Source organism: Mya arenaria, chromosome 6 (genome assembly GCF_026914265.1).
Source record: "Mya arenaria isolate MELC-2E11 chromosome 6, ASM2691426v1".
NCBI classification, from domain to species: Eukaryota; Metazoa; Mollusca; class Bivalvia; order Myida; family Myidae; genus Mya; species Mya arenaria.
The window spans coordinates 56179823-56207202 of record NC_069127.1 but is presented as its reverse complement, the minus strand read 5'-3'; the positions used below and the strand labels follow the sequence as shown (position 1 = coordinate 56207202).

General features: G+C 34.3%; 1 protein-coding gene across 1 annotated transcript; it reads left to right on the top strand.

The window, feature by feature from the left end:
* The first annotated feature begins 7369 nt into the window (after positions 1-7369).
* On the top strand, positions 7370-26951 carry LOC128238737 (hemicentin-1-like). The gene is made up of 15 exons (XM_052954935.1): positions 7370-7503; positions 9677-10024; positions 12816-13154; positions 15275-15571; positions 16666-16977; positions 18199-18477; positions 19988-20290; positions 20506-20808; positions 21036-21332; positions 21983-22126; positions 23437-23458; positions 24606-24694; positions 25754-25769; positions 25946-26025; positions 26422-26951. Exons 1-15 carry the CDS (start codon positions 7443-7445, stop codon positions 26475-26477), a joined length of 2946 nt encoding a protein of 981 aa, XP_052810895.1. The 5' UTR covers positions 7370-7442; the 3' UTR covers positions 26478-26951.
* Positions 26952-27380: the final 429 nt, after the last annotated feature.

Genomic DNA, 27380 nt, shown 5'->3' with positions numbered 1-27380 from the left:
TAATTTTCCATTTTTCTTTCTAACTAAGACTACTGGTGAAGCCCATGGTGACTTTGATGGCCGTATGATGCCACATGACAACAACTGTTCTAAATGTGATCTGACCTCTTCTACCATAGCAGGTGGTATTCGACGGTGCCTCTGCTTAAATGGTAAAGGATTTATCAATTCAATTCGGTGTTTGAAAAAATTGCATCTGCCTATGTCTGTATCACTAGTGCTGAATATATCACGATGGTGGAAAAGTAAGGTATTCAATTTCTGTTTCTGGTCTTCATTAAGTACATTATCTTCATCTATCTTCAATTCTTCAACTATCTTTCTTCTCTTCTGATCTATGTCTTCTTCTTCTATCTTATTTAAAACTTCATCAGTGACTGTTACTGGCTGTATCTCACATACAATTGCCTTTGGTGAAATATGAATAGGACAACTTGAATGATTAGAAATGGTAATAATAACTTCATTGGCATCTGTGTAAGAATAGTGTATGATGCTGGGTGTAACCTCCAAACCATCTGGTAGGCTGGCCTTATCAGTCCCACATACAATGGCTGCTGTAGGTTTATGGTCAATCTTCTTGTCAACGTAACCTTTAATATCCATGGTGTGATTCGGATTCAATGTCAACTTGTGTGGTAAAGCACATCTGATGATTCCTAATCTATTCTTATTCTGCTTCAATGTTCTTTCTCTAATCACTATAGTTCTAAAACAAGAGTACCAAGGGTATGTTAGCTTTGCTATTTGTAAATATCTTTCTCCAAATTTCTGTCTACAACCCTTTTGAAATTCTTGCAAAATGTTAGTTCCAATAATGACTGGTGTTGAACTGGAAAATTTTGTATCTGGTGATATCAAAAATAATGCTAATTGCTTCTTACATTCCGGAATGCCAATACCATTTACTTCAACTTCAATATATCCTGAGTATGGAAGCATAGATCCACCTGCACATTCAATATTTAAGATTTCAGTCACTGGTTTTAATTCAATATTTTTAAAATGTTCTTCAAAATATGATTGTGCAATAACACTTACTGAAGAACCTGTATCCAGTAAAGCATTTACTTCCTTTTCATTTATAATATCTTTTGTTATGTTCGCTTCCCCTACTAATGCAGGACCCTCCTTAATGTTCTTTGTGCCCTGGTCCGGTCCATCACACAAGGCACCTACGCGTTTAAATTCTCTGTCTGTCCCGTCCGTGAGTAGGCTGCTGTACAGTCCTTTACATAATGATCATTGCCACCACACCTATGACAAGAGCCCCTATAATCCCCTGTCTGCTCCGTCCGAGGATATTCTGATATGCAGTCCTTCACATAATGGTCATGTCCACCACATCTGTGACAACACCCCCTGTAATTGTTTGCTCCTATTGGGCGTCCAGGTCTGTAAGTTCCTCTGCCTCTACCACTACCTCTGTGGAAGCTTCCTGACTGTCGTCTATATCTTCTGTTTCCAAAATAGCAGGGTTGATATTGTTGTTGTTCTGGACTATCCCGCTGCTGTTGTTGTTGCTGCTGCAAATGATCAATCTTTTTGTTGAGCTGCTTATACATGTCTAAAGTGTCATTAAATTTCTTACTCATGTCCTCCTTGAGCTCTTGTAAGTCCTTTTCTTGTTTTGACGGAGCGTTCTGTGCCACATGACAAGTCTTCTTTGCTTCTGTCTGATTGGTCTGACACTTCATTTCAGTTTAAGTTTCCTCAGCTCAATTTTAAATCTATCATAGTCTTTGATGGTTTCAAACTTAAACTGGGCAACATGTTTCAAATCAATTCTTAATCCTTGAAACAAAAGTTCTCTCAATAAGATGTCATCCCCCTGCAGTACAGCTCCAAGTTCAACTCCTTGTGCAAATAAATCCTCAAGCTTTGATGCATATATGTTCACCGGATCCAATCCTTGAGAGCAGGAGTACAATTTCCTTATCAATGACTCCTTTGATTCAATGTTTCCGAAAGTTCAATTCAACTTCTTTAAAACCTCCACCACTTTCACCCCTGTACCCAATCTCCTTACAATATCACTAGCGGTACCCCTAACACTCCTTCTAATACCTAAAAGTAACTGTTCATCACTAAAAGTCTTCTCCTTTACTAGGGAATCAATTTCAAATCTGTATGCATCCCACGAAACTTCTCCCTTATTATCTTCACCGGAGAACAATGACAATTTTGGAAATTGGTACGATTTCCCGGATGCTGGGTCTGATTGCTGTTGCTGGGCTGCATTACTGTCTTCCTTACTCCTCTTTGTATATTCCGTCAAAAACTTCTTTAAATCCTCTGGGCCACTCACCCCTGGATCTAGTTTCAATTCATGAAATGCTTTAAATAGCTTCAATGCCTCTTCAATTTCATGTTCATCATCTTTCTTAATTACAGGCTTTGCCTTACTATCTTTCTCCATACCACCAGCTGCTATTCTTAATTTATCCTCTTCCAGTGACATATTTAATGTTTAATAAACTTAATCACCATAAAAGTTCAAAGTTCAAATCAATATCAATCTCCAGCACAACCTATGTTCAATGGTTTATGATCACTTCAATACTAAATGCCGCAAACAAATTATAAGCAAATATTCTCACATCAAAAATCAATTCTAATCTATAACTTAAATAAAGTATTTCTTCTATGTGTTAAAGAATAAATATTAGACAGAAGCAGTAAGAAAAAAAATAAAAATAACAAGTGTGTGCAATCAATTTTCAAAAATCAAAATATACAATACACATAATTGAAAATAAACTAAGTAAAAAAATCAACTTCAAAGTCAAAATGAAATTAAAGAAATGTAATGTCTAAACAATAAAGTCACCCGTAAGAACTATAATCTAAGTATTTAAGTCAGACAAACATGAGTATCTAACACTGCTTAAGAATATGCCGTTAATAATCAACTTAATTTGAAACAACAAACACTAAGTCAAATGATTTTAAATGGAATTTCAAAGTATGAACAATTACATGAACTATTCCACAAATGCACAAATCCAACAATAATTGTTTTTAACTGTATAAATCGAAATACCTAATACAAAGTCTAAATAAATATTTCATCTATCCATGCAAATAATAATTGCAGAAAAATATTACAATCCAAATTCAACTTTATCAGTGTCCCCAATCAATAACCAAATCAGCTGATTTCTGTCAAAAATATAAAGTGGCAACAAGGTGTGTAATTAAAATTCAACTGCCTGAAATTTAGTTGCTAAATAATGTATACTCAAGATATGATAATATCCTAATAATGATTCAAGAAATTATTATAAATTTTGCAGTGAACAAATAAAAAATCATGTCAAATGTCTGAACAAATTATTCTCCTAACCCAAAAATGTCTGTCATGCACTTTAACCTATCGTAAAGGTCAATATCAGGGTCATCCAATCAAAATGCTCGACCTGCACACACCCTCCCAAACAGCCAATCAAATCAGAATTTGCTCAATTACGTCACTGACACACGGGTTTTCCGTAAATTGTGTATCGAGTATTGATTTGTCAATGAAACAAAAGTACCGTTTGATTTACACCAGCCAAACATGTAAATGAGTGTTAACTCATTCAAAGATACTGTTTACAGTCGGAAACTTTACTGTCTAATGGATATTTAATGAGAAAAATAGTGTTCACAAAGAACCGTGTGAATGAAGGATTTTTTCAGACTAACGTTATCTAACTAAAGATTAATTCTACATGATGCTAAACAATAATCTTCCGTGTATACATGTTTGTTAACACCTGAGTAGAAGGTAAGCTTATCTTTTTATCAATCTAATAATATTTAAAACGTAAGAAATCAAAAATAGCTGTACTGAATGACTATCTAATGAAAAATAGATGCTTAATTATATCTTTAGAGCATTAGTATGTGATCACTCTTTCGACAATATGACACTTAAAATTTATACTTCTGCAGCTATGAAAAATGCACAATTCTAACTGAACAAAAACAAACAAATTATGTTTTACACAAAATTATGGTACTCACAGTTTGTTGTATTTTGGCCACTAGAATATATTAATAAATGTCCTATATCACAAAATAACAACTTCCATAATGTTCACACACATATAACAAGTCCTACAGTCAATAAATCCTGGGTTATTGATGGATGGATGAAGATGATGATGATTCTCTGATGACGTCACGTCCTGTCCTGAGTTCAATCTCTTTCCGGTCCTTAACAGAATGGTATCACAGATGCACACCAGTCACGTCCTGAGTTCAAACTGTTTCCGGTCCTTAAGGGAATGGTATCACAAATGCACGCCTGCCCTGGGTCGCAACGACTCCAACCACTAATGAAAATGTCTCTCACAATATGTTTGTGGGGTCAACCAGTTTCCCAACGAAATGGTAGATTCTGGGCTACGAACCACTTTCGGCCTCAAACGATGATCTGTTCTGGCTCCTGTCCCTCGTTGGGCGCCACGTTGTAATAAGGTAGTTTTTCTTATGGCCACGACTATATTAACGGTCTAACTCAGCAGTTAGGGTTCAGTGTAGTTGATTAACACGTCGGAAGTCTTTAGGGGCTTTTATTACATGTATTATAAATCCACAGCTCTGAAAGTATATAAACATCAACTTAAGCATATCACACAAGAGTTAACAATTAATTCAGTATATTTTCTATAATACTTTGAGAAGTAATATTCCTCATAATTAATACTATTTTCTAGCGGCCATACTATTACATAATATAATCATATTAAAACAATACAAACATCATATACAAAACAGGTACAAACACATTTCACATCACATTACATATAATCTAACTCACCAGCTGTAGGCCAAACTGCCTTTATATTCTTCCTGACACATACATTCAACTGGTGCCGCAATTCTAAAATAAGTGGATTTATTTAATATTACTTATAATATTAACATGCAAGGTTGAATCACTATCTTTACCTTTTAGAAATATTATAACTATCATATTTCCAACTTACTAAATACTTAGATACAGCTGCTCAAATGTAATTAAAACAATTACACTTCTTAATAACAATATTCTAGAAATACTAGGTTCTAGAAGTATAACTAATAGACTAACCTTCAATATCTTTTCCCGCCAATTCCAGCAATTACAGATATAGTAAAATATGATGTGTTCGCCTTGAAAACAAAGAACCGAATGATCCAGTGTTCCCACCAAAAATGTCAATTTAGGGATTATAGTCACAGATGACCACACAGCAATTATATTTTAAAATTACTAAGAAAGACAACTCTGTACATAACATCAAAGCTGATTTGCTTGTTTCTCCCTTGCATTACATCCAACTCAAAAATAAAATGTAATAATTATGAAACTTGGACTTTGTTACACTAAGTACATACACTAGAGTGCTCAAGGGGGGTTGATGGGGAAGTTAATTCTATACTGTGTTGGAAGGATATATATCGTGTGTGTGGGGGGGGGGCGTGAAGCCGGTTATATTAATTATTACATTTACCAACTTCACATCAATATACCATTCTGTTATTCCCATGTATATAATTCTACTCACAATTTTGCTATTTAAATGTAAACGATTATCCTTTTCGTTATACTCTTGAAAGAGATATCCATTTGACAGTGGTATGTCAACTAACGGAGCCGTGCACGTGTGGATTGCCCGTACAGCCGAAAAAAAAACTAAATGATGTTATTGCTGTGTTCAGTGCTCTAATCGATCTTACTTTTTGTAATTGTGTGCATAGATTAATAAGGAAGAGCTTTTGTAAATAGTTGTTCCAATAGTTGTACCCATTTTATACTATATGCTTTTACTTCCAGGACACAAGCTCATTGTTAACTTTTGATATGTTATGTATGTTTGTTATTGATGTCAGAAAATAGCTAATTTAGCTAATGTTTTTCTTGTCATCACATACCCGACTTTAAATAAAAAATATTGTATCTTGTAAATTTCTAATTATTATGTCTGTTGGTCAAAAGTCAAGATTGTGGTGACCTTAAGCTGAAATTCTGATTTCGTTCAATAACTGAAGAATGTTTATAGCCAAGTGACTCAAACATGGTATCCTGATTTCATGCATCTGCTTTCTTTTAGGCATGTTTCAAAAACATTCGCGACGTCTTTGGTGCTTTGCATCAAAATTAATCTTGTATATATATATATATATATGGGTTATATTCGACTCTCTGCCTAAGCGCGCGGGACACTACGCACATGAGATGGGGCGGGCTCGCCAAACCTGCGGTTGCCGCGGACAAATTGTCTGGTTAGGCTTCGGGGGCAGCGGATGGAAAGGTTTCCGCAGGTCTGAACAATCCAATGTCCTTTTGAGAGCTACCCAAAACAATTGATTTGCACATAGGGGGAGGGGGGGGGTGTAATTATTTAACCGTGTTAACCTTACGAAAATATCTAACTCAATTACTTGCGAAATATCTGAGATTCGCGTTTTCCAGCGCCGAAATTATCTGGGTAGATACACAGAATAGAGTCTTTCGCGAAACCCACGCCAGGTATATCATATACATGTACATCGCTTGTCGGGAGACCCCTCGCCATTTAAATAAATGTTTAATAAACAAATTACCAGCGATAATTAAGTTATTTTCTGATACTACCTTTGTTACTCTGTCTTGCCATTTTCATACGCCTGTAGAACCAGCTACCGGAGCATATTGACAAGGCAACCTCCTTGGAAACGTTCAAATCCGAGATGGTGCAATATTCAATGTAACCATGCATTTCGTACGCATTGTGCAATATGCTACAGACACCCTGTATAAAAATGGAAGAGATAGCACTGTATGATTGTTCAGAATCAGATTATCGTTTTAAGACAAAGATTGATAAAATGTGTTAGTGAGTAATGTTAAAATATCAAATACGAATGATTTAATTCAAAATAAAATTTATACATCGCTGTTAAACTCAACGTGACTCGAATTAAACTGATTTGTTTTATTTTATTTGCGGTTGGAAAATAAACATGTGCAAGTCCGAATCAATGCTAAACGTCAGATTAAAAGACACTGAATGAACTTCTTTCTTTCAGGTTATTGTAAAAATTGATAAAAGATACTAATTTTGTTAAATTATTTGATTTATTCTTTTTTTTCGATAATCTAGATTTCCTGTTTAGACCCTCTTTGGCGTTTTAGCGATTCTCTAATTAAAGTTATTGGCTAAACAATGTAAACAATAAACGCAAATACAGAACTGCACAAAAATGATCCTTTTGAAATCTAAACCTTTTAAACACATATTTTGACTTGTTTATCTTTTTATTGTAAAATAACATTAGTAGCTATTTATGATACGTTGATAAAGACATTAACACTCAACAGGATGTAGTAAATGAGAGCTATGTTTAAACAACGATAGTTTAACATGTACCTGTTTTAAACTTCCTGAAGTGAAAAAAAGGATTATACAAACAAGTGTGTCATTATTATCATGAAACATGACATGATGTTTGTGAATGTGATATTCGTGATGATGTTAGTGGTCTACTCTGGTTAGTAATATTATAATGCATTAAATAGATTTGTGGCTACCATGATCTTGCTGCTTTGATTATTTTATGGATGATGATGCATGTCCAACAATGAGGTTTTAAAGATAAAAGCTTGGTAGGTAACGCGGCAATTTTGAATACAATTCATTCTGTTATAACATTCTTCAAAAAAGTCAAGAGTCTAAAACATCGTTCAAGTTTAAAAAGGTAGCTTGGATTCGAAAATAAAAGTTTGACTTTTAACTTATTGACAGGGAATGCCGACTTATTATAGTTAACGGAACTAGTTGAAGACATTACAAAAATGATGTCGACCGAAAAAGTTTCAACTAGTTGATCGACAAAATTTAAGTCAACATATCCAGAGAATTAATATACAAATCGACATAATATTTGTAACATGTTTCATGATCACATCATCAGTATATAAGACATGCGATTACATATGTTTTATATCGACTCGACTTGGTGTGAACAGTAAGTTTGTTTCTTTTTCGACATAATCAATTCAACAGTTGTAGTTTAGTGTCGGCAAATATATGGCAACATGTCGCGCAATAACGTGTCAATATATAATGTATACGCTTCCATATGGTTGTAATATATAGCGGTACTTGTAAAAATATATCGGAAGCAATATATTCGTCAAACTTAGCAACAATGTAGACACAATATGAAATGCCATTTTTTATATTACCAGTAAATGTTTTCCGGATACATCAGTCGTAATTTGTTTTAAAGTTTTACAAACACCCCCTTCACGTTTGATTTACTGTACAAGTTATATTTCTTGATGTAAATAAATTGTCCGAAATATGTTTCATATTGCAGGGTGTCAAGCGATGATTCTGTTCAGTTCGACGAACAATGGGCAGCAGTAATGTCTGTATCGGTAGACAGTTTTTGTTTGACAGTACACTTTCTTACTGTGGACAAAAGGAAATTTTGACACTACTGATATATACCGATACCGTTTGGGAATTTGCATTACGAATGTAATTGAGGTGTAATAAACAGTTATATTTAAAATTAAAAATGACCCTAATTAAATGCGATAAGAATGCTGCTTCTAAACAGGTTTATCTAAGTAGATATTGGCAATGCAAATTGTAACACATCAAAATAAAAATGTACTTTCGGTTTCACTTTTCAATTGATCTTTTTGAACCGCGTACATTTTTCAGTCCAGCCAATGCCAATTTTGTGTGAACGCTGTTTACCGACAACGCTCTTCATTTTTCTGTTTTACCTAATCGTTTTAAGTATTTAAGAACTAAAATGACGTTTAGTTTTATTATAAGGCTATCAATTTCATTTTTCATATCCAACAGTGAAAATACAGCACACCGTACTCGTGTAACGGGACCTTATTATTATTAGCCAACACAGCGCCTGTTTATACCAAGGTTCTTCTTAAACCTTACTTAGCATTGCAGTTGGTGGATACCGAACGCAAGATCAGTTCGTTTTCTTCAAACGCCATAGACTTTAAGTCTTTTGCATACGCTATGCTTTGTGTTCAGTCGAGACGTGATGTCCTTAAACACTACATATTCTGAAGGGCAACTAAATGCAACTGAATTATTTTTGAACAATAAAAGATATCTACTTGGAGTGAACTTTTCCTTCCAAACATCAAACGATTGGTTGGACACTGGTACACTTTGTAATATCATGCACACATACCTTCATACATTGATTGCTTTAATTACTTTAGTTTAAACGTTATATATTTTACAACGATTGTGAAGAAAGCTATGATAGCTTATACTAAGTCACTCTCGCTGGCACGATGTTGCGCGAGAGTGTGGTCTTGTGTTGTGGGGGAAACCGGAGTACCCGGAGAAAACCCACTTGTCCGGCTTGGTGACCACTAACCAAACTCACATGCTTTAATTACTTTATTTATTTATTTACACTGGTTAGCAAAAAGTTATTTGCATCAACACTAAAGTAGTTTTTATTTATTTTCGATTTTCATTAATTGGGCAGTCAGCTTATGGCAAACAGATGGTTTAGTAAAGCGAACTTATACAATAGCTTATTATTTAGTTGACATATAAAGACAGTCTGAGAAACACGGATTACAATTGTTTATGGCCAGAATATGGTAATATACATACGGAAAAAATAGGGTACAAAATATATGTTTGTTTTTTTTCTCGTATTTCAGATACCCTCACCCTGAACCTGACCTACGGACCCAGTCCAGCCCTTGAAAACACCCCAGTAACACTAACATGCTCCTACACAGGACTACAGGCTGGTGAGAATTTATCTCACACAACTTTGACTGTTACACATCGGAACGAATCGTCACGTACTAAAGGCAGGATTATCTTGCCGGAATGCTCTACCTTCGGATATATCGATTCTGCTCTATACAGTTATTCCTGTGCAAATGGAACTTTGAAATGGACAATTCGAAACATCAACAGGACAAACAATGAAGAAACATGGACATGGGTCCTTGTAACAACCAACCAAACTGAAGTAGCGTCCATCAACCTCATTGTAACAGGTAGGATGCCATCCACCTCTCTGAAGGGGAGCATATTTTTCTCAGATATCATATTGTTCGTCTGTTAATCGTCCTAGCATGATGTTCCCTTACTGATTGCTTCATCTAAATTGTGACCCAAGCAATCACATAAAATATCTGAGTTTCATTGATCGTGTACAACATTCGGACCCTCCCAAAAGAACTTATGGTCACATGCAATAGTAAAAGCTTTATTAATGAATATTTTACATTGACGCATATCAGGTAATTCCCAATTGCTGTTTACCCTATACAGAAAAAATAAACAGAACAAGGCATTCTCAATAATTCAAAACTTTATTTTAGAAGTAGATAATGTTAAAAAATTATATTCAGAGCTTAAAGTAATTAATAAATTCGAACAACATAATTGTTCTAAGGCTGTTTATCCATTTGAAAGTGAACTAATGTAGACAATTCAGCATCGTATGCATTAAGTGAACAATGAAAAGGGTGACTCAGCCTTTGTAAAATATCATACCTTTGTTTTAGCTTTTAAACCGATCAAGATTTCCAAATCGCTGTGTGCATCCAGTCTCTGCCAATCGTACGACGACACTGTTGTGACGACGCTATTTACCAGTAACGCTATATTGTTCGACTGTTCTCCGTAAACCATTTGAATATTTCGTAACCTGTCTGTTATTAATGCTGTATGGTACAGTAACCTGTTTTTCACAGACAGGAAAATACAATGTTCTCTAATTCAGCTCTTAATTTAAGAAGGAAAACGTCAAACATATCATTCAAACCAGATGAAAATCGGTCAGGTTTCGCGTACAATTTAGGGTACTAATGGTTCTTTCAATTTCTAGCTAGGACCTTAATGATCGATTCAAAGTTTCGCGCGATTACAGCGCAAAATATTGTGGGAAGTCACGTTTTGCATCAATGTTATAAAACACATTGAAAGCGTTGAAAGGCGACACGGTATACAATTATTTATGCTCACATGCAATAAGGACCGAATCCGAAAAATATTTTGTGTGGCCCAAAACTGTAACCGTTAAGTGCCCGTCATTACCGAAGAAAGATAATGTAAACTCAGGATGTTTAATACAATTAGCAAGTTTCATAACAGTAACTGATAAACCTTTATGTACTGGGATATATGAACATTGCTTTTATCTCGCTAGTGTATTGCTAGTGTAAAGTACATTGACTATTTGTCGTACGTACAATAACGCTTTTAGTCGACACATTTCCATTTCTTGTGCAATTTGCTTCTATAACCTACTTCCCTCGGTTCCTCATCAAGATATATTTAAGATTTATGGACTTACCAATTCAATTTAACGTTGTAAGCTTATGAACGTTTTTAAATAAAGTGGTATTTTTATTCCCACTATTTTAAACCGTATGATACCAAACGTCCCATTTTGAAACCACGGCGCATTAATTCTTGTCATGTCAAAAAATATATCTGACGATACTTGATTTCAAGTTGCGGTACTAAAGTATGTAGGACCGGTGGCCTACAGCCTAATACCACGAAAGTGTTATTGCTTACAAAACCTATTGGGTAGTGACCTAAAAGAGTGTTCGGTTTAATGGATCGAACCATCGCTCGGTAGCGTCATTCAATATCCCTGAATTGGTTTAAATAGGCTTTCTTGGATGTCTCTAGCCATGGTGGTAAAAACTAATAAAGTGGTAAAAATGTAAGCAAACGGTCTCCATTCAGGTAGGTTCTTTAAAGATAGCTTTCTTTATACTGGGAGAATTGTTGTCATTTAAAGACCATACACCCCACAATAACGAGCACTTTTTCCGGTTATAAAGAAGTTTCTATAAAATCCTAAACTTTTTCTGTAAAAATTAAAAAAAAAATGATTTCGGATAAAAGTTACTCTAAAATGACACACTTAACCTATAATAGAATCCAACAATGAACTTATCCAAACGGTCACAGCGAACGGGTCCAATCGGACTATAGCCACTAACTGCAAGCAATATTTTTCATATTTATAATTGAACTGATTTCGGCGATCGTCTTCCTTAAGGAAATTCGAATCTCTAAAATATTGTTGAGAAAGAGGTATTGAACTTTTGATGTCCATGTAAATAGTATTAAATTAATATTTTGGCGAAGTTCTAAGTTTATTTTCAAGAGTAAACTCCAAAAAGGTAAGAACCCATTTTTATTCTAGAATATATAAATATGAAGCAAAGTTGTGACTGCGAAAACTAATGTTTCTCGACATAATTTAAACATATCCAACTTTTGTTTCAATTTAAACGCAATTAAAATACGTATATGATAACTCAATGTCCAGTGTCTCTGTATTTGACTAATACTCGTTACGAAACAAGTGGGGTTCATGCAAAACATGCTACATTTACAAAGTGTGGGGCTTGAACTATTGAACCCCGGAATGACAGCTAGAAGTGCTACTAACTGAGCTATCTTGTCGACTTGTCAATTCCATCGCAAACTACAATTGTTAAATCGGGCTCAAACACGAAATAAACTAATTAGGATTCTTTTAAACGATTGAGGTTAAATAAGGTTATGCCTTGACTGTAAAAAAACCTTTCAATATCAAACAAATCTATTTTTACGTGCAGTTTTAAAGGGCGCTGTTTAATTCGCATGAGGGTTTACTCTTTCTCATTGCGGACAAAAAATGCTAAGCATACGCTAGCCGATATCGTATGGTACAGCCAGTCACCTTATTAGCTTTGTTACTATATATTATAACACAGGTAGAAAAAAGATACGTATCGCTGCAGGTTATGGCAGAAATATACCGTAATTAATTTATTGCAGTCCCCATTACGTCGGTGAGCCTTACAAAACCCACCGAATCCACAGTGACGATGAACGCTGGCACTTCTGAGACGTTCATATGTAGGACATCAGGTGGACTTCCCAAAGCCACGATCAAATGGTTCAAGGTGACAGGGAACACGTGCTCTCAGTCTGGCACGGAGATAGTATCTTCAGTTTCCAGCCCAACTGTCAGTGTTTTGGACAACTTAAAGCTAGTAGAAAGTACCCTGACTTTCACCGCTTTAAGTACAGATAATCAACTGAGAATATGTTGCAGTGCCAGTAATGTTGCCGGGATACAGCGTGTGTCAGCGACCAAAATGCTTGATGTCAGATGTAAGTGATATATCCAAAGAATGTTTACCTGATCTCATTTTCAAAATTGTCTTACAACATATACAACTTATTGAACTTCTATATTTACATAGGTTGGTCATTTTAAATGTTTTTCTAAGTCAAACATTCCTTAACAAGGATCGATAACTCGAACTCGTTTGGAACTATCATAGAAAAGCATTGTAGGAAAGCGATATACACAGCATTTTTTTGCAATTCATTCTTCTCAATACATTGATGATCCGTATACTATATATGTGTATATACTCATCGCTATACATACATCGAAGACAATGAAAACCTACATCAAAAAAGCCTACTTAAACTGTAATAATAATCATTTAACCAACAATTTAATTGTAACGTTCACTCGAAGCTGATGGCCTTTCAAATCGTATGCACACGTGTCATTCAATATCTCACCTCCTACATGAATGACGCTATTGGCCTAGATCGGTCACGTGCACGACGTGTATAATCCATACACATCTTGTAATGTCCAGTATGTTTCATACCACCCCTGTAACTTTCATACTCCGTGGAAGACGTAAAAAATGGCGGCCGAATATTTTGTATACTTCTCTCTCGGCTTATCTTTTCACTGAAGGGGAGCTAACTCATGCACGTTATGGGATATTTTTTTCAAGCAATCAGTTGAGTGTAACCGACTGTTAACATGACTCATTGGTTACAAATGGCGACTAAAAAGGTTTGCAAGCACAACAAGTGTTATAAACTGTTAAAATTGAAATCAGAAGAGACGATTCGATGCAACTAGAAATCTGCAAATGTGCTGAGGAGTTACCTTTAAGAAGTTGTTAAAAATTAAGTGTTAAATACAGTTAAATGTTAAACTGTTGTTGTTTTTCTTATAATTACATTAGTTGACTGTGAGTCTGTGATAAATCTTTCATGAACAGTTATATTTACCGTTACCTAACTGAGAAAATATTTATGCTGTTAAACAATTTTATTACTGTATTTATAATGTTATTGTATTTGTTCCAAACAAACTTGATTACATAAACATTTTGTGTTTCTTAAAATATAATTTTAAGACAATGTTTACGCGTCAACGAATATTTTCATAACAAATACATTATATCTTAATATAATCTTATAATTAAAAGTATCGGTGAGATATATTCGCTATACTGTTAGAAGCTTCGCTCCCGTATGGTATGAAACCATTGGGGGTGTATATCACATATCCCCAGCTACTAACAGTGTAACTACATGTTTATTTTGCCATCTGGCGTTTATTGCACTATAAACATAGGTAGAAATTTTTATTCTTTTCTGTTTTACTCAAAAACATAGAGAGGCATTGGAGGTTTCTTGAAACTATTTTAAAAATGCGGTAGAAACCCTATAGAAAGAAAGTTTCGCTATGTATTGCATTCAGGATGATGCCAACATCTTATTAGTGTATTATAACACGAAAACAAAATTGGATGCAGAACAATAACCAAAACTATTATCACTGATTGAGAAGTTATGTTATGAATGTTTTGTCTCCTCTAATATTATAACGATGAAAATCTTTTAGACTTCATTGTTTAAAGTGACACTCTTATTAAAAAAACAATACATATACATGTATAACAAACATCAATGTTGACTGATAAATGTTTAACTACTTACTTAATAATGCGTTTATGGAATATACTAATTACTGATATTGTAATAGAAGAAAGCGCGCAAAAATATCAAATAATTGGTGAATGCTAAAATATTTACTATGGTCTACTCTTGTCTCATAAGGTAAAAACCCGTGTTTTATGGTCATTAATTTCAAATAAACTCGGTATTCTTCATAAGAACCATTGTTCTCGACATTTATTCATCCTTTTTAGAATATCTAAACAATATTATTAATTGTGGAAATCTTATTTGGAAGTAAGAGTGCATCTTTAAGTTAAAAACTTTTTTATAAGTAACCGTTGTAGGGTCGGAGTTCTAAGGCGTAATAAATAATTATGTTTTAAAATGTCCCGATGTTTGTCATTTAATCACATTGAGAGTTCAAAGTTCGTATTTTGTATGGGCGGAAGCCTACTGATAGCTCTTAAGTGGAGGTTAACAAACAAATAATTTACTTACAACAATACTTGTTTCAGACGCGCCATCCGACCCTCCAGTTATCGAAGGATACGCCAGTGGAAGTACTTACAGTATGATAGAAAACAGCACAGAAAGTCTTGCATGCAGCAGTACGGGTGGCAACCCACTGGCAATTCTAACATGGAGCTGCTTTAACAACCAGATGTCCAATCCTACTGTACAGGAAAGTACGATAAAAAGGGCAGTACAGTGGACAGCCCGGCGAAATGAGAACGCCAGATGCACGTGTACAGCCTTGCATGTGAGCAGACCAAATCAGCCCAAGAGTGCTTTTATCAACGTTAACATTCTATGTAAGTGAATTATGTTTAAGCAAAACTGCAGATTAAAGTAAACCTAAATTAGATCGTTGTATATAACAAAACGAATACTACAATTGCAATTTTCCTTTAGAGCATTGTCTAAGTTGACGTTTTTGAACAGAACACAACTTTTATAGACGTGGACCAAAAACTATAAAGTCATAACATTAAAAACATGTACATAATATAAGAATTCAATATGTCATTTACTACAGAACAGATTCAGGTTGCATATATTAGTAAAAAAGAAATACATAACAAAAATGGTCGTGAGTGAATGAATAGGAATCCATATAAATGGCAATTACGATGGTAAGCTCTCATAGTCTAATTCACATAAGTACGTGAACAACTTTAAATTTAATATATTTTGTAAGTTTAAATAATTTTATTTTTGTTTACAGATTTTTGTCATTCAATTAATACATACTTGATCTTACATAATTATATTTCTTAAAGAAGTTATGATAAATGCTCTTCTTATGTCTTATGTTAACACTCTACTGTACGTTTCTAAACAAATAAAATGACGTTCCTTTTTGTAATATTTACACCTCAAATTTCATTCCTTAAATGAACTGCCTTTTTGCAGTCTCTGAAAATATGTATCATTGCAAGATGGTACCTGTATCTTGTAAATGAGTACTTGAAGTTCTTTAACTCGTGGCTAAAATTATTTCTTTTTAGTTCATAATGTGTTGCCTTCCATTAATACTGACACTGGTGAAGCCTAAATGTTTGATTGTGTACTAATTGATAAATCTTTGGTAACGTGTAAGTATGGATGCCAGCAAACCGGTTAAAACTACCATTGACGTCTCACTTTGCCTACACTGACTACCAAGCTGGTTTCTCAACAATGCAAAATGACGACATATTGATATTTGTTTGATATTTGCTGCATGATAGTGTAGTGACGTGTTGTCTCCTTCGTTAATAACGGACAATTTTGTTCACAATTAACGCCCATCAGTTAACTTTTAAAAGTATTGCGGAAAACGATATAAAGGAAATTAAGTTCAGTTAATCTATTTGGTTGTTTGCAATAAAGAGTTCAATGTGAAAAATATATGTTTTATGTTCAGATCCGCCATCTACACCTCTTTTTAGAGTGTCAAATATTGACGTTGGTAATAGCATCAGGATCGTTAGAGACAGTACACAAACTGTTGAATGTGACAGCTCCGGCAACCCATCTCCCACTACGAGCGACTTTACCTGGAGAAAGGGCTTCAATGTAGTGAGCACGGATTCTGTTTTGAACTGGCCGGGTGGAGTCATAATTGGTGATGAAGGCAACTACACGTGTACCGTAGAAACAACTATGACACCATCCGACCAAAGTAAAAATGCCCAAGTTGCTATGATTTCATCAACGGTAGCAATAACCGTGCTGTGTAAGTACATCCTTAAACCTTTATACAACGTTTATCAACATACAACATGCACATGCATTTGAAGGCTCTTCTTAATGATGTTATTATATTACATAAATATCAAATTGTTTCTATGAACATATAGACAACAAAGAAAATAAGAACAATGACAGAAAAACAAAACATTAGGAAAACTTTATGTATATTCGATCAATGGTCACATTCCAACAGAATTTACGGAAGTTAACGTGGATCAAACAGGAATAAATAAAGCTAGTGAAGTGACTGTAAATAGTAAGAAGCAGAAACCATTTTCTAATAAAGGTTATTTTGATCTTGACATTGGACCTTCCGACGAGAGCATCAAAAAAAGTCATGCACTGGTTCTGACTAATATTCATACGAAATTTGAATCCCATCAACTATCAATTCACACGTTTTACTAGTCAGCATGACATTGACCTTTGACCTATTGGCACTACATTGGGTTCAATCGGTTTTATTCATTGGCAAAAACCAATTTGAGCACAATATGAGGAGTCTGCATGCATTAATAAACGATTATTATTTTGAAACAAACGCGTAACCCCGATGACGCCGCGTCGCTACGGATGCCACGCACGACAATGCACTGATTTTTATTTACTATTTATTTTTTATAAATATCAGAGTCACTGTGGTATTTAAGACTATTATGTTAGCCCGTAACTTACTACTATGTTATCGGATTTCGATCATTCTAACGCCATTGTATTGTATCACATGTAGATGTGTTGCAAAAATAATGCGTGCCTTCATCTCAAAGCCCAGTATTACGCTTTGAGAACAATTTCTGCATTAAGGACTTGTTAGAAATTTTTAGTGTCTTAGCCATAGCTTTCAATGTTTATCGTTCTCATCTTGAAGTTCACGTCGAGTTTAATGTTCAACACTATGCATTTTTAGTAATACTTCGTGCCACAGTCATAATTGTTTAAATGATTAAAGGGATTCAATCAGAACGGTCGAGCACTATTGACAGGTATGATGCGATTGAAATGCATGCAATGCTTCTTCTAAACCGTTGGCCAACTTCACTTGAACAGGAAGAGTGAACGTTGTCCAAGGTCAGTTGCTTCAAGACACGCTAACTGCAAAGGTTAATACTATGAGGACGTGTTTTGCAAGGAGTACACTTAATCCTACAGTAGGAGCAACTATTTCAAGGTGGTCTTAACATCCTTAATTTTATTGTATCTACAGATCCTCCAAAGCTTCTGACTTTACACAGACGAAATGCAGTAGAAGGAAGTTCTTATTTCCTTCAATGTCAATATACTGACGGAAACCTGAGAACAACAAAGGCAATGATCACACGAGCCGCTGACGGTGTTACTTGGAGTGGGGACTCTCATACATTCCTCTCAATCAACCGCGCAGACGCAGGTTTATACAGATGTACAGTCGAGAACTCGATGGATCCTACTGGAGCAGAGATACAGACTGGGAGGGACACATCGGACTTTGAGATTAACGTCTGGTGTAAGTATTGCTATACGTAAGAGATGTGTCGATTGAAAACAATATTTTTGTTAATTTTGAAGTTCAGTTTTATTAGATCTAATCAACGCAATCTTTACTCATTCTGTTTTGAGTCGAACCTTTAATTGACAGGCGGTGTCGTCTTCCTACGAGTCCCCCTTTACCAACTCAATTATGCCATATGTCCTGCCTCATATATGAGAAGGTACATATAAATGGTTCGGCATTCAACGTTTGTAAATTCATTTGTAATTTATGATACTTTTAAGGTATGATGCATAATTGACGATGACTCACTGGCTGTCGCTTTATTTGATCCCTTATGAGAGCTTGGAGCGCACTTTTCCAAAATTTAAGAGTTGTGGCGTTACCATGCTGCAACATTTAGAGTCAGTTTCTTGTATATGTATATTCATGCACCTTAATTTCAACTTTATTTTTAAAAACACATTAATCGTTCTGTAATAAAATGAGTAACATTTCAAATAAAAACGCAGTTTTGATACATCATTTTAATTTGCAAGCAAAATAGTGCGTGCAATATACGTAACGTTGAAGTGCTTCTTCGTTTTATATATTTAGATTTCTCTTAAGTTCTCGTTTATACTAGAAACAGACATTTGGGACATAAATATATTGCAATGTTAATGTTAATTAACACAAACCACAACAAATCCATAATGTATATGTTGAAAAGTGTCACCAAAATTGTCATTACATTAACAGAACCATTAAAGTATATCAAAGTTAGATTTCGGCTGCAGGGCTTCCATTGCATTAAATTCTATAAAGTTTAGTTAAGTCCATCAAGGCTTTAGACCTGATGATATTTATTAACAAAAGTAACTAACAAAGCACATGTCAGTTGGTACATATAAATACATTCAATATAGACGTTTACCTTATAAAAATCCCAGTACATTTGAAATGTTCATGTAACGATTGCAATGATTAAACAATTAATTGCCTGTCACCTGTATTGTGTATTTTGCTATGTTTGATAAATCCATAAACGTCTGTGAACTGAGTAGACACACTTTATAGTTATATACAATAAAAACATTTATTTATAAATATGTTGTTGTGCATGCGTGGTCTAGTTGTGTAGATTTTTGCTTTGAACTCATATGCCTCTTGTTAATAGTATGTTAGACATTCACCATGCATCTTTAAACATGGCCTCATTTTAAATGTTTGAAATGTGGGCTTGTTCCTGTTGATTCATCGTAGTATTATATTCGCAAATAATTAATTACATTTATGGTTGATTTCCACATTTGAAGTTTATAAAATTGAGATCTAATAGCTGATGGAATTTATTTGATTTTGTGAATAAACTAACATAATAAGAATAAGTGTTTACACACAAAGGGTTTGGAATGATGAACTAAGGTAGGACCATAGTTACTTAAAATGTTTATGAACGACCAATACGGGCCTAACACGAGTAATTAAGAGTCAAATATGTAGTGTTTGGTTATAGAAATGTAAGTGTTATAATCTATTTTAGACAATACATCGATTACAAGATTTGACGTCAGTGCCTTTCCAAACCAAAACATCGTAACAATCAATGAGGCGGACCACATTGTGCTCGTATGTGAAGTTATAAGCAACCCCCCAAATTCTACGGTTAGATTGAAGAAAAAAAACATGGCAACGATTCTAATGGAGAGAAATAATGTTTTCGATGTAGATTTCGTAATTCAAAATGCCTCATGCTCTGATGCTGCTATTTACACTTGTTCTGCATTCAACAACTACACATATATGGAAAGAGCGCCATCTAAAGAGTTGCAGTTGTTAGTGAGATGTAGGTATTTTATAATAATATAAAGTATCAATTAATCCATTAAAAAATAATGCCAATGACAAAGATTGCTATACATCAAAACTAATTTGTATAGAAATGAGAACACGTTAATATTGTACTTGCATTTTTCATGTATAGACGCAATCTTGTCTACATTTAAAAGACATTATTTCTCAAGCAATGCTTAAGTCAATAAGTGATATCGTCTGTTACAGGCTCTCCTAGACCATCCGACAGTCATGATTATTTGAGACGAAATTTAACTGGAACCGTGCACGGAAATGTCACTTTTTCCTTTATGGCGGTTGCATATCCACCGCCGATGTTTGAATGGCAAATGTGGAATGGAACATCGTATAACATAGTTCATGGGGACAAATATGTTATCACATCACTAGATCTTTTCACATCATTAACCATTTTGAATATTCAACAGGACGATTTTGACTTATACATTTTGAAAGTTTCGAATGGAATACAACCACCTTTACAGGAACTCTTTTACCTAGGTCCTCAAGGTAAATTTGATACTGTTGGCTAATATATGATGCTAACGTATAACATAGATAAACATATGCCAATACTGTACCCCGCACAGCGACGTTAATTTTGCCTAGAACTGCAATGTCACCTCGTCAGTATAATAATATGTTTAAACAGCCTAATTATACATTATACGCAATTATGATAAAAACTTTAGTCTCTGGAGCGTGGTAACATAATGCAATTATTTTTGTTTGAATAGATGTGCCTCGGTGTCCTACACACTTTACCGTGCTTTCAAAGTCTACTACATTGGCAACAGTGCAGTGGAATGGAGGGTTTAATGGAGGACTTCAGCAGACATTTGTTCTGTTTTACAAGAAGCGATCTGACTCAAAATACTTTCCTATTTATGTGCCAGAAGATAAAGAAACATTGATATACAATACGGAACTAACAAATTTAGAAGACGGTCAAATCTACGATGTAATCTTATATTCAATGAACCCAATTGGTCCTTGTGTAGAAAATAAGTCAATAGAAATTGTAACGGATAAAAGTAAGTTGAATTATTTGTATTGTATTCCATGTTAAAACGACTTCAAAACAAAATGTTTTTTAAAATTACTGAATTGATATGTTAACCCATGATACAATTTGGTATGACCGTGAATAAGATTTAGCTACACATTTAAACTATTCCGCTAAATAACTGAAAAACATTGAGAAGGGTAGAAATTAAAATATGATATTAGGAGAAGGGAAACTTGTCACAATCAATGGGGTCCGGGATCCAGGTATAAGGAATTATTAAGGGAAAAAACATATTGTTTCTATACTCCAAACCTAATATAAAGCCGCAAAGCATGAACATCAGAGACATAGTCATTTCATACAACCAACGTATGAATTATGATCTACTAATGTAAACATTTATAGTTATAACTCTCACTCAATAGTATATAACAACAGCATTATAAAAAAATCGTTAAACATTTAAATTCTTCATAGTTTATATACTTACAAGACAGCGGATTTTTCTTATCCATGAACGTTGATTATTTAACATGTTGACGCATATGATGGATAGGTTTTTAAATTCATGAAGTTGTATTAATAATGTGGTACATGTTCCACATACAGGGTAATCATGCTTGATGGGCGTTGTTATCTTCATTGATTCTATTACATTAGAATTCACACTTATAGTTTCAGAAGACATACCTCCAAAGCATGCACCTATTATTGGTGGTGTAGTTGGTGGAAGCCTCGGGGTAGTTGTTGCTGTAATCGTCTTAGTGTTATTTCTGGGGCGAAAGAACACATTGAACTGTTCCTTATCGAGAAAAAAAGGTATACTATGAGTATTGCAGTTCTGTTAGAGATCAAACTTTGTAAACAAACAGCAACAGCCAATGCAATACGCAACATGTCTTTATACCTTTTGTCGACGTATTCCAGTCGGCATATATTTAAAGTCGGGTTCTTCTTTTTGTATGTAACCAAGGTATTTTTGCAATCGTAAATATCAGACACATAGCTTATATGCACTTAACGAAAGAAAAACATTCTACCAAATAAAACAGTCATCGTCTACTTCCGAACTTATGTTTACTTAGTTTCAATGTTTTTTCTCTAAATTGAGTAGCAAGAATAGTTTACCTTGTTGCAAAAGTAATTTCTGACGTGCAAACAATACAGATGGTAGATAGGCATGATTTCACTAATACAGTAAACTGGATTCAGATCCCATACAAAAATAAACACATATAAATAAAGATATTTAAATGAGTCATTTAGAAATAAATCGTCCACCACCATCAATCTCTTAGAATGCATACAAAATATCACCCATAGCAAATGTAGACCAATTATCATTTGACAAATGGGAAGGGGCATGAGTTCCGTGTGCTTCGACCCTTTTTCAACCATAACGCGAATATATCGAAATTAGAATGCCATTGTGTACAATGTATTTTGAGTGTACACTTCTCTTAAAATAAAAATATGAAACATTTCACGCGACCAATATCAGATATTTCTTCATGTTTCTTGTCACTTTAGTGTAGCTATATGTATACTTGTATAACATATAGACCAGTGCAATTCTGACCGAAGTAAATTAAAATCATCCAAATGTAATTAAACATAATTGGCATGATGTATAAGAGTGCGATATGCACTAACCTTCGTTCTCAAACTAAATTTCCATTACATTTATTATTCGTTCGTTTCGCTCGTAGTTTACATATAATATACATTATATTGGTGTCGTTGAATATTTTATAATAAAATAGATTATTATCAGGAAATATATTATTGATTTGCATAATTGTGCCAAAAAATATCATTTATGCAATATTACATTATGAAAACCCGGACCCATATACCATGCCTGGATAATATACATCTATATTTGTCTCAATGCGTAAGTAATAACTGATTCATGTAAGAACTTATCAAAAACGCCATGAGTTAGAAAGAAATAGTATTGGCTCGATTTATCAATTATTTTTAATCAGAAGTATTTTGGACTCCAGTTTAAAAAAGTGGTTTTCCGTCCCCCAAATAAAACCTACTCTTTCAAATTTCCTGTCCTAGTTGACAAATAATTGGAGCATCACAAACATAATTAATGAACAAATGTCTCCATATATTTTCAGATATACAGTCAGGTCAAAATGGGTAAGTTTCTACTTCTATTGACAAAAAAAAACTTTTACATTTATTTATTTACTTTTTAGAGTGAATCATTGTATATGTCTGTTTCTATCAGTTATGTTAAATATTCTTTTTGAACGCCCGTCATAAGACGGTTTGTATTATCGATTCACCTGCTGCGTGCGGGCGGACAGGCGGCGCGCGCCGTTCACTAAGTCGTCGGCGCTCTTACTCTAGGAGATTTGTCCAGTCATCACAAAACTTGGACACAATGTTTCTGGGCAGAATATGCTGGTTAGTGTATTTTAGCATCTATGTCGCCAAGGTCACAGAGTATGGCTCTTGAATAGCTTAAACTACAAAAACTTTATTTTGTCCGCGTTGTAACGCAATGTACTTTTGTTGGAGTAATTCCAAAAATGGACAGTATGTTATTGGGTAGCATATCTCGGCCTTGTTAGATATCCAGCTGTGCCGCCTAGTCACTTCAGAGTTATGGACCTTGAATTCTCCAAACTGTCCGCGCTGATACTCGATGAGCTTTTGTCCGATCATCAACAAAATTGGACAGTTTATCTATGAGCAGAATATATCGCCCATGTTCGATAACCACGTGTCCAATGTCACTTCATATTAATGGCATTTGACTTCAAACTTGGTTACCTTATTTATTGGTTATGAATCTCGGATAAGTATTATAACAAGCCAGAAAGTTCAATCAAGTTTCATGGTTCTTGAATTGACGAAAAATAAAGAATTGAAAGTGTTCAGTCTCTAATTGGGCAAATTAGGGATTCTCAAGTTCAGGATTATTCTTTATGTCAGGATTGAGAGCTTTTAAATTTAGATTATTGTAACGTTGTTACGATCATTTTTTTGCCCGGACATTTGCATCAAAACAGTAGGAAGTACCTTCTGAGAAACAGAACATGTTTTCAAAGATTTTTATTTGATATGTACTATGCTGTTCAAATTTCACAAAAAAAAACAATAGCTTAAATACCTAGAATAGCGATTACCTTTTGGTCCTATTTATAACAGTATGTTCATCAGTATGCAGTGCGCCCAGATCTTAACATGTTTATGTTAAATTCACCTGTTACTGCATTTTAAAAGCAATGAAGGAGCGTTAAAAGAGATCTATCAACTTAACACTAAAATATATTTTCAGCCAGGGTGCTGACAACCCGAAATATAACGCTGCCGTTACGTACGAAGTTGTGTCAGCGACAAAAGAGAAGCCGGTTTACGATGCTTTAAGTAGGTTTACACATCCATGTAATACAATGACAAGCTTTCATTCTTTTCTTCTTTTATATTCACTTATTATTAAGTATGCATTGTTTTCGTTCCGGTGTTCCTGATTTGTTAAATTTCAAAAGGGCGTAGCCACAACATTACTTCTCAGTACTATAGATTCACCAGGTTTGACAAAAAACGTGTTTTTAAAAATGTGGATGTTTGTTAGTTCCTACTGACCTAATTCAGTTCGACAAAGTGTTTTATGTAGCAAGACAATGAAAAGATGCATTATTATATTCTTTACAAATATCATGGAGGGTGATAGCATATAATATTAACCCGGCAAAGTTTATTACAACCGAGGCGTTAACCGAGTCAACAAGATCATAACAACAATGAAGTTATAATTTTCCCGCGTTATTGTGAGGTTACTGTCATTGGACTATTTGTTTAAAGTTTATCTGTATTTCTATTTTTAGATTTTACCGTCTACTTACACGGATTTTCAAATATATTTTATAAGCGCTTATTCCGCCCAGGTGCTTGAGAAGGCAAGAACTATATTTTAAGACCAACAGTGGGTAACATTATCATATCACACGTTGAAAATCGTTAAGTGAAACGGTAACAGTACGGATTGGCTATATGTTGTGTATATTAGAATTCTACATTGACAAGTCACGTGAGGTAAAATAAATGAAGTTATCAAAGTGTATCCCACTTTTACTAAAGAACAGTAATAAGATGAATCCCGTGCAGTTAGTAAATTGAGTTAAGAATGGTACCCTCTTTCTCTTTTTTATATTTTTTGTAGAAAAGTAACGTATGGCACCAGTCTTAATTGAGTTAGGAGATAAGTTTTGTTTTGAAACATACGCAACGTACGTGACAGGCTTACGTCAAGACGTATCTTTGGATCTGTAGGGTAACGGCCAAAGACATTGTTACTAAGTATAGCCGCGTGCCTATTTACCTTGCACAGGCTAAAATTATTGATTTAGTGACTATGCTACGGTTTATTAAAATATGAACTGGAAATTGAAATAAAATAACTGTTTATTATGTTTTAATTTTCAGCTGTTGGAAACAATGGGTAAGAAGTTAATACCAAATCTGTATAATACTATAAGTACTTGAATCAAATAGAAAGCTAAAACAAATCAATATCACAACTTAAGTAGTTAGTTTATAGCTGATTAAAATCATGTTATTAACATTACCATATCTATTAATCATATTTCAATTTATTGTCCTTTATATTTGTATCAGACTCGAGAACTCGCACGTGTACACGCCGTTGGAGGAATTAAATCAAAAGTCACATGCTTATTACGAGAATGTTAGGAGAGGTACGAATTATGTATGCTAGTATACATCTACTGCAACATAAATACATCTAGTGCTTGCTATTTTAAGCGTAGCATTCTTGACATCAAATACGTATTATACATTCTGGAAGGGAGATCCACTACATAAGCAAAACTGGCATTTTCAGTGTAAGTGAGATCATCCATTTAGAATGACAGTAGTGATACGTAACATTGAATTGTCAAAGCCAAAATGATTACGTGTATTAAACTGGATAAAATGCATGCTTACGGTAATGTATGCACAGTAGCACAGTGAATGCATATTACGGCCTTACGCTATCTTTTTAAAATTAACATTTATTGTGTTTACCTCACTCGCTCATTCTGCTTTGAAATGTACGGTTTTTTTCTAAATCCCTATTCCTTTATTTTTAGAAGATCCCGTTTACAATAACACGGTGCTGAAAAAAACCGGACAGACAGTTCTTTAATCTGTCAAATAACTGGAACTTGTTATAAAGATGATGTGCATTTAAATACAGTATAGTTATGTTGTGACTTATTTTAATTATATTCTGATATACATTGTTTAAATTACATGTACTGAAATATGTACTTAACAGAGAAAAGGGTTGTGGTCAACAATAAGTCAGATCTTACCACTAACACTTTATTGATCTTAGGTTAATACATACACGCGTCCGAACCGGATTTAAACGGAAGAACAAGTGAGAAAGGCGCCAAAATAAAGAAGGGCGGACAATTGAACATTAGGCAATGAGAAAGAGTTCCCTCCCTTAATTATTATTAAATTTCCTCAAAATTATTTAAAGTATGAAATAAGGACACTCTCTCCATACAAGTATAATACGTAGTTATCGTTATTCGTTCTGTGTTATTTTTCAGGACCCTAGTGCATATATGAGCTTATGCTAATCTAAGGCATATTTTTATAAGAAAAAAATAAAAACTATGGAATTATATGTTGTGCTTATTTTTTTATAATTATCCATATAGCCTTATGTGCGTGTATTGGTAAAATGCGAATGTGTGCCTCGATTTCGCATTATATTGTGTGTTGCTATTTACTGTATATGAAAGTGATGTGCAGATATGATTGTGAGTTTTTTTGTTGACTGCATGTTTAGATATATGGAGGAAGAAGTCAGCAAATATGTGATTTTATTGTCACTGTTAAGCAATTCAGAATATATAATTGTTTTATCCATATCGCAGTATAATGCGTCATGTTGGTCATGCAACATAGTGGTTTAGGTAAGCGCTCCTTAAAATGTTTTCCCACGTTTCACACGTGTCAAATCATGATTTAGACTTAACGACCGTGTCTCTTGTGCCTTTATCACATGCCTCTAAACGGGGTTTATTTTTTTTTT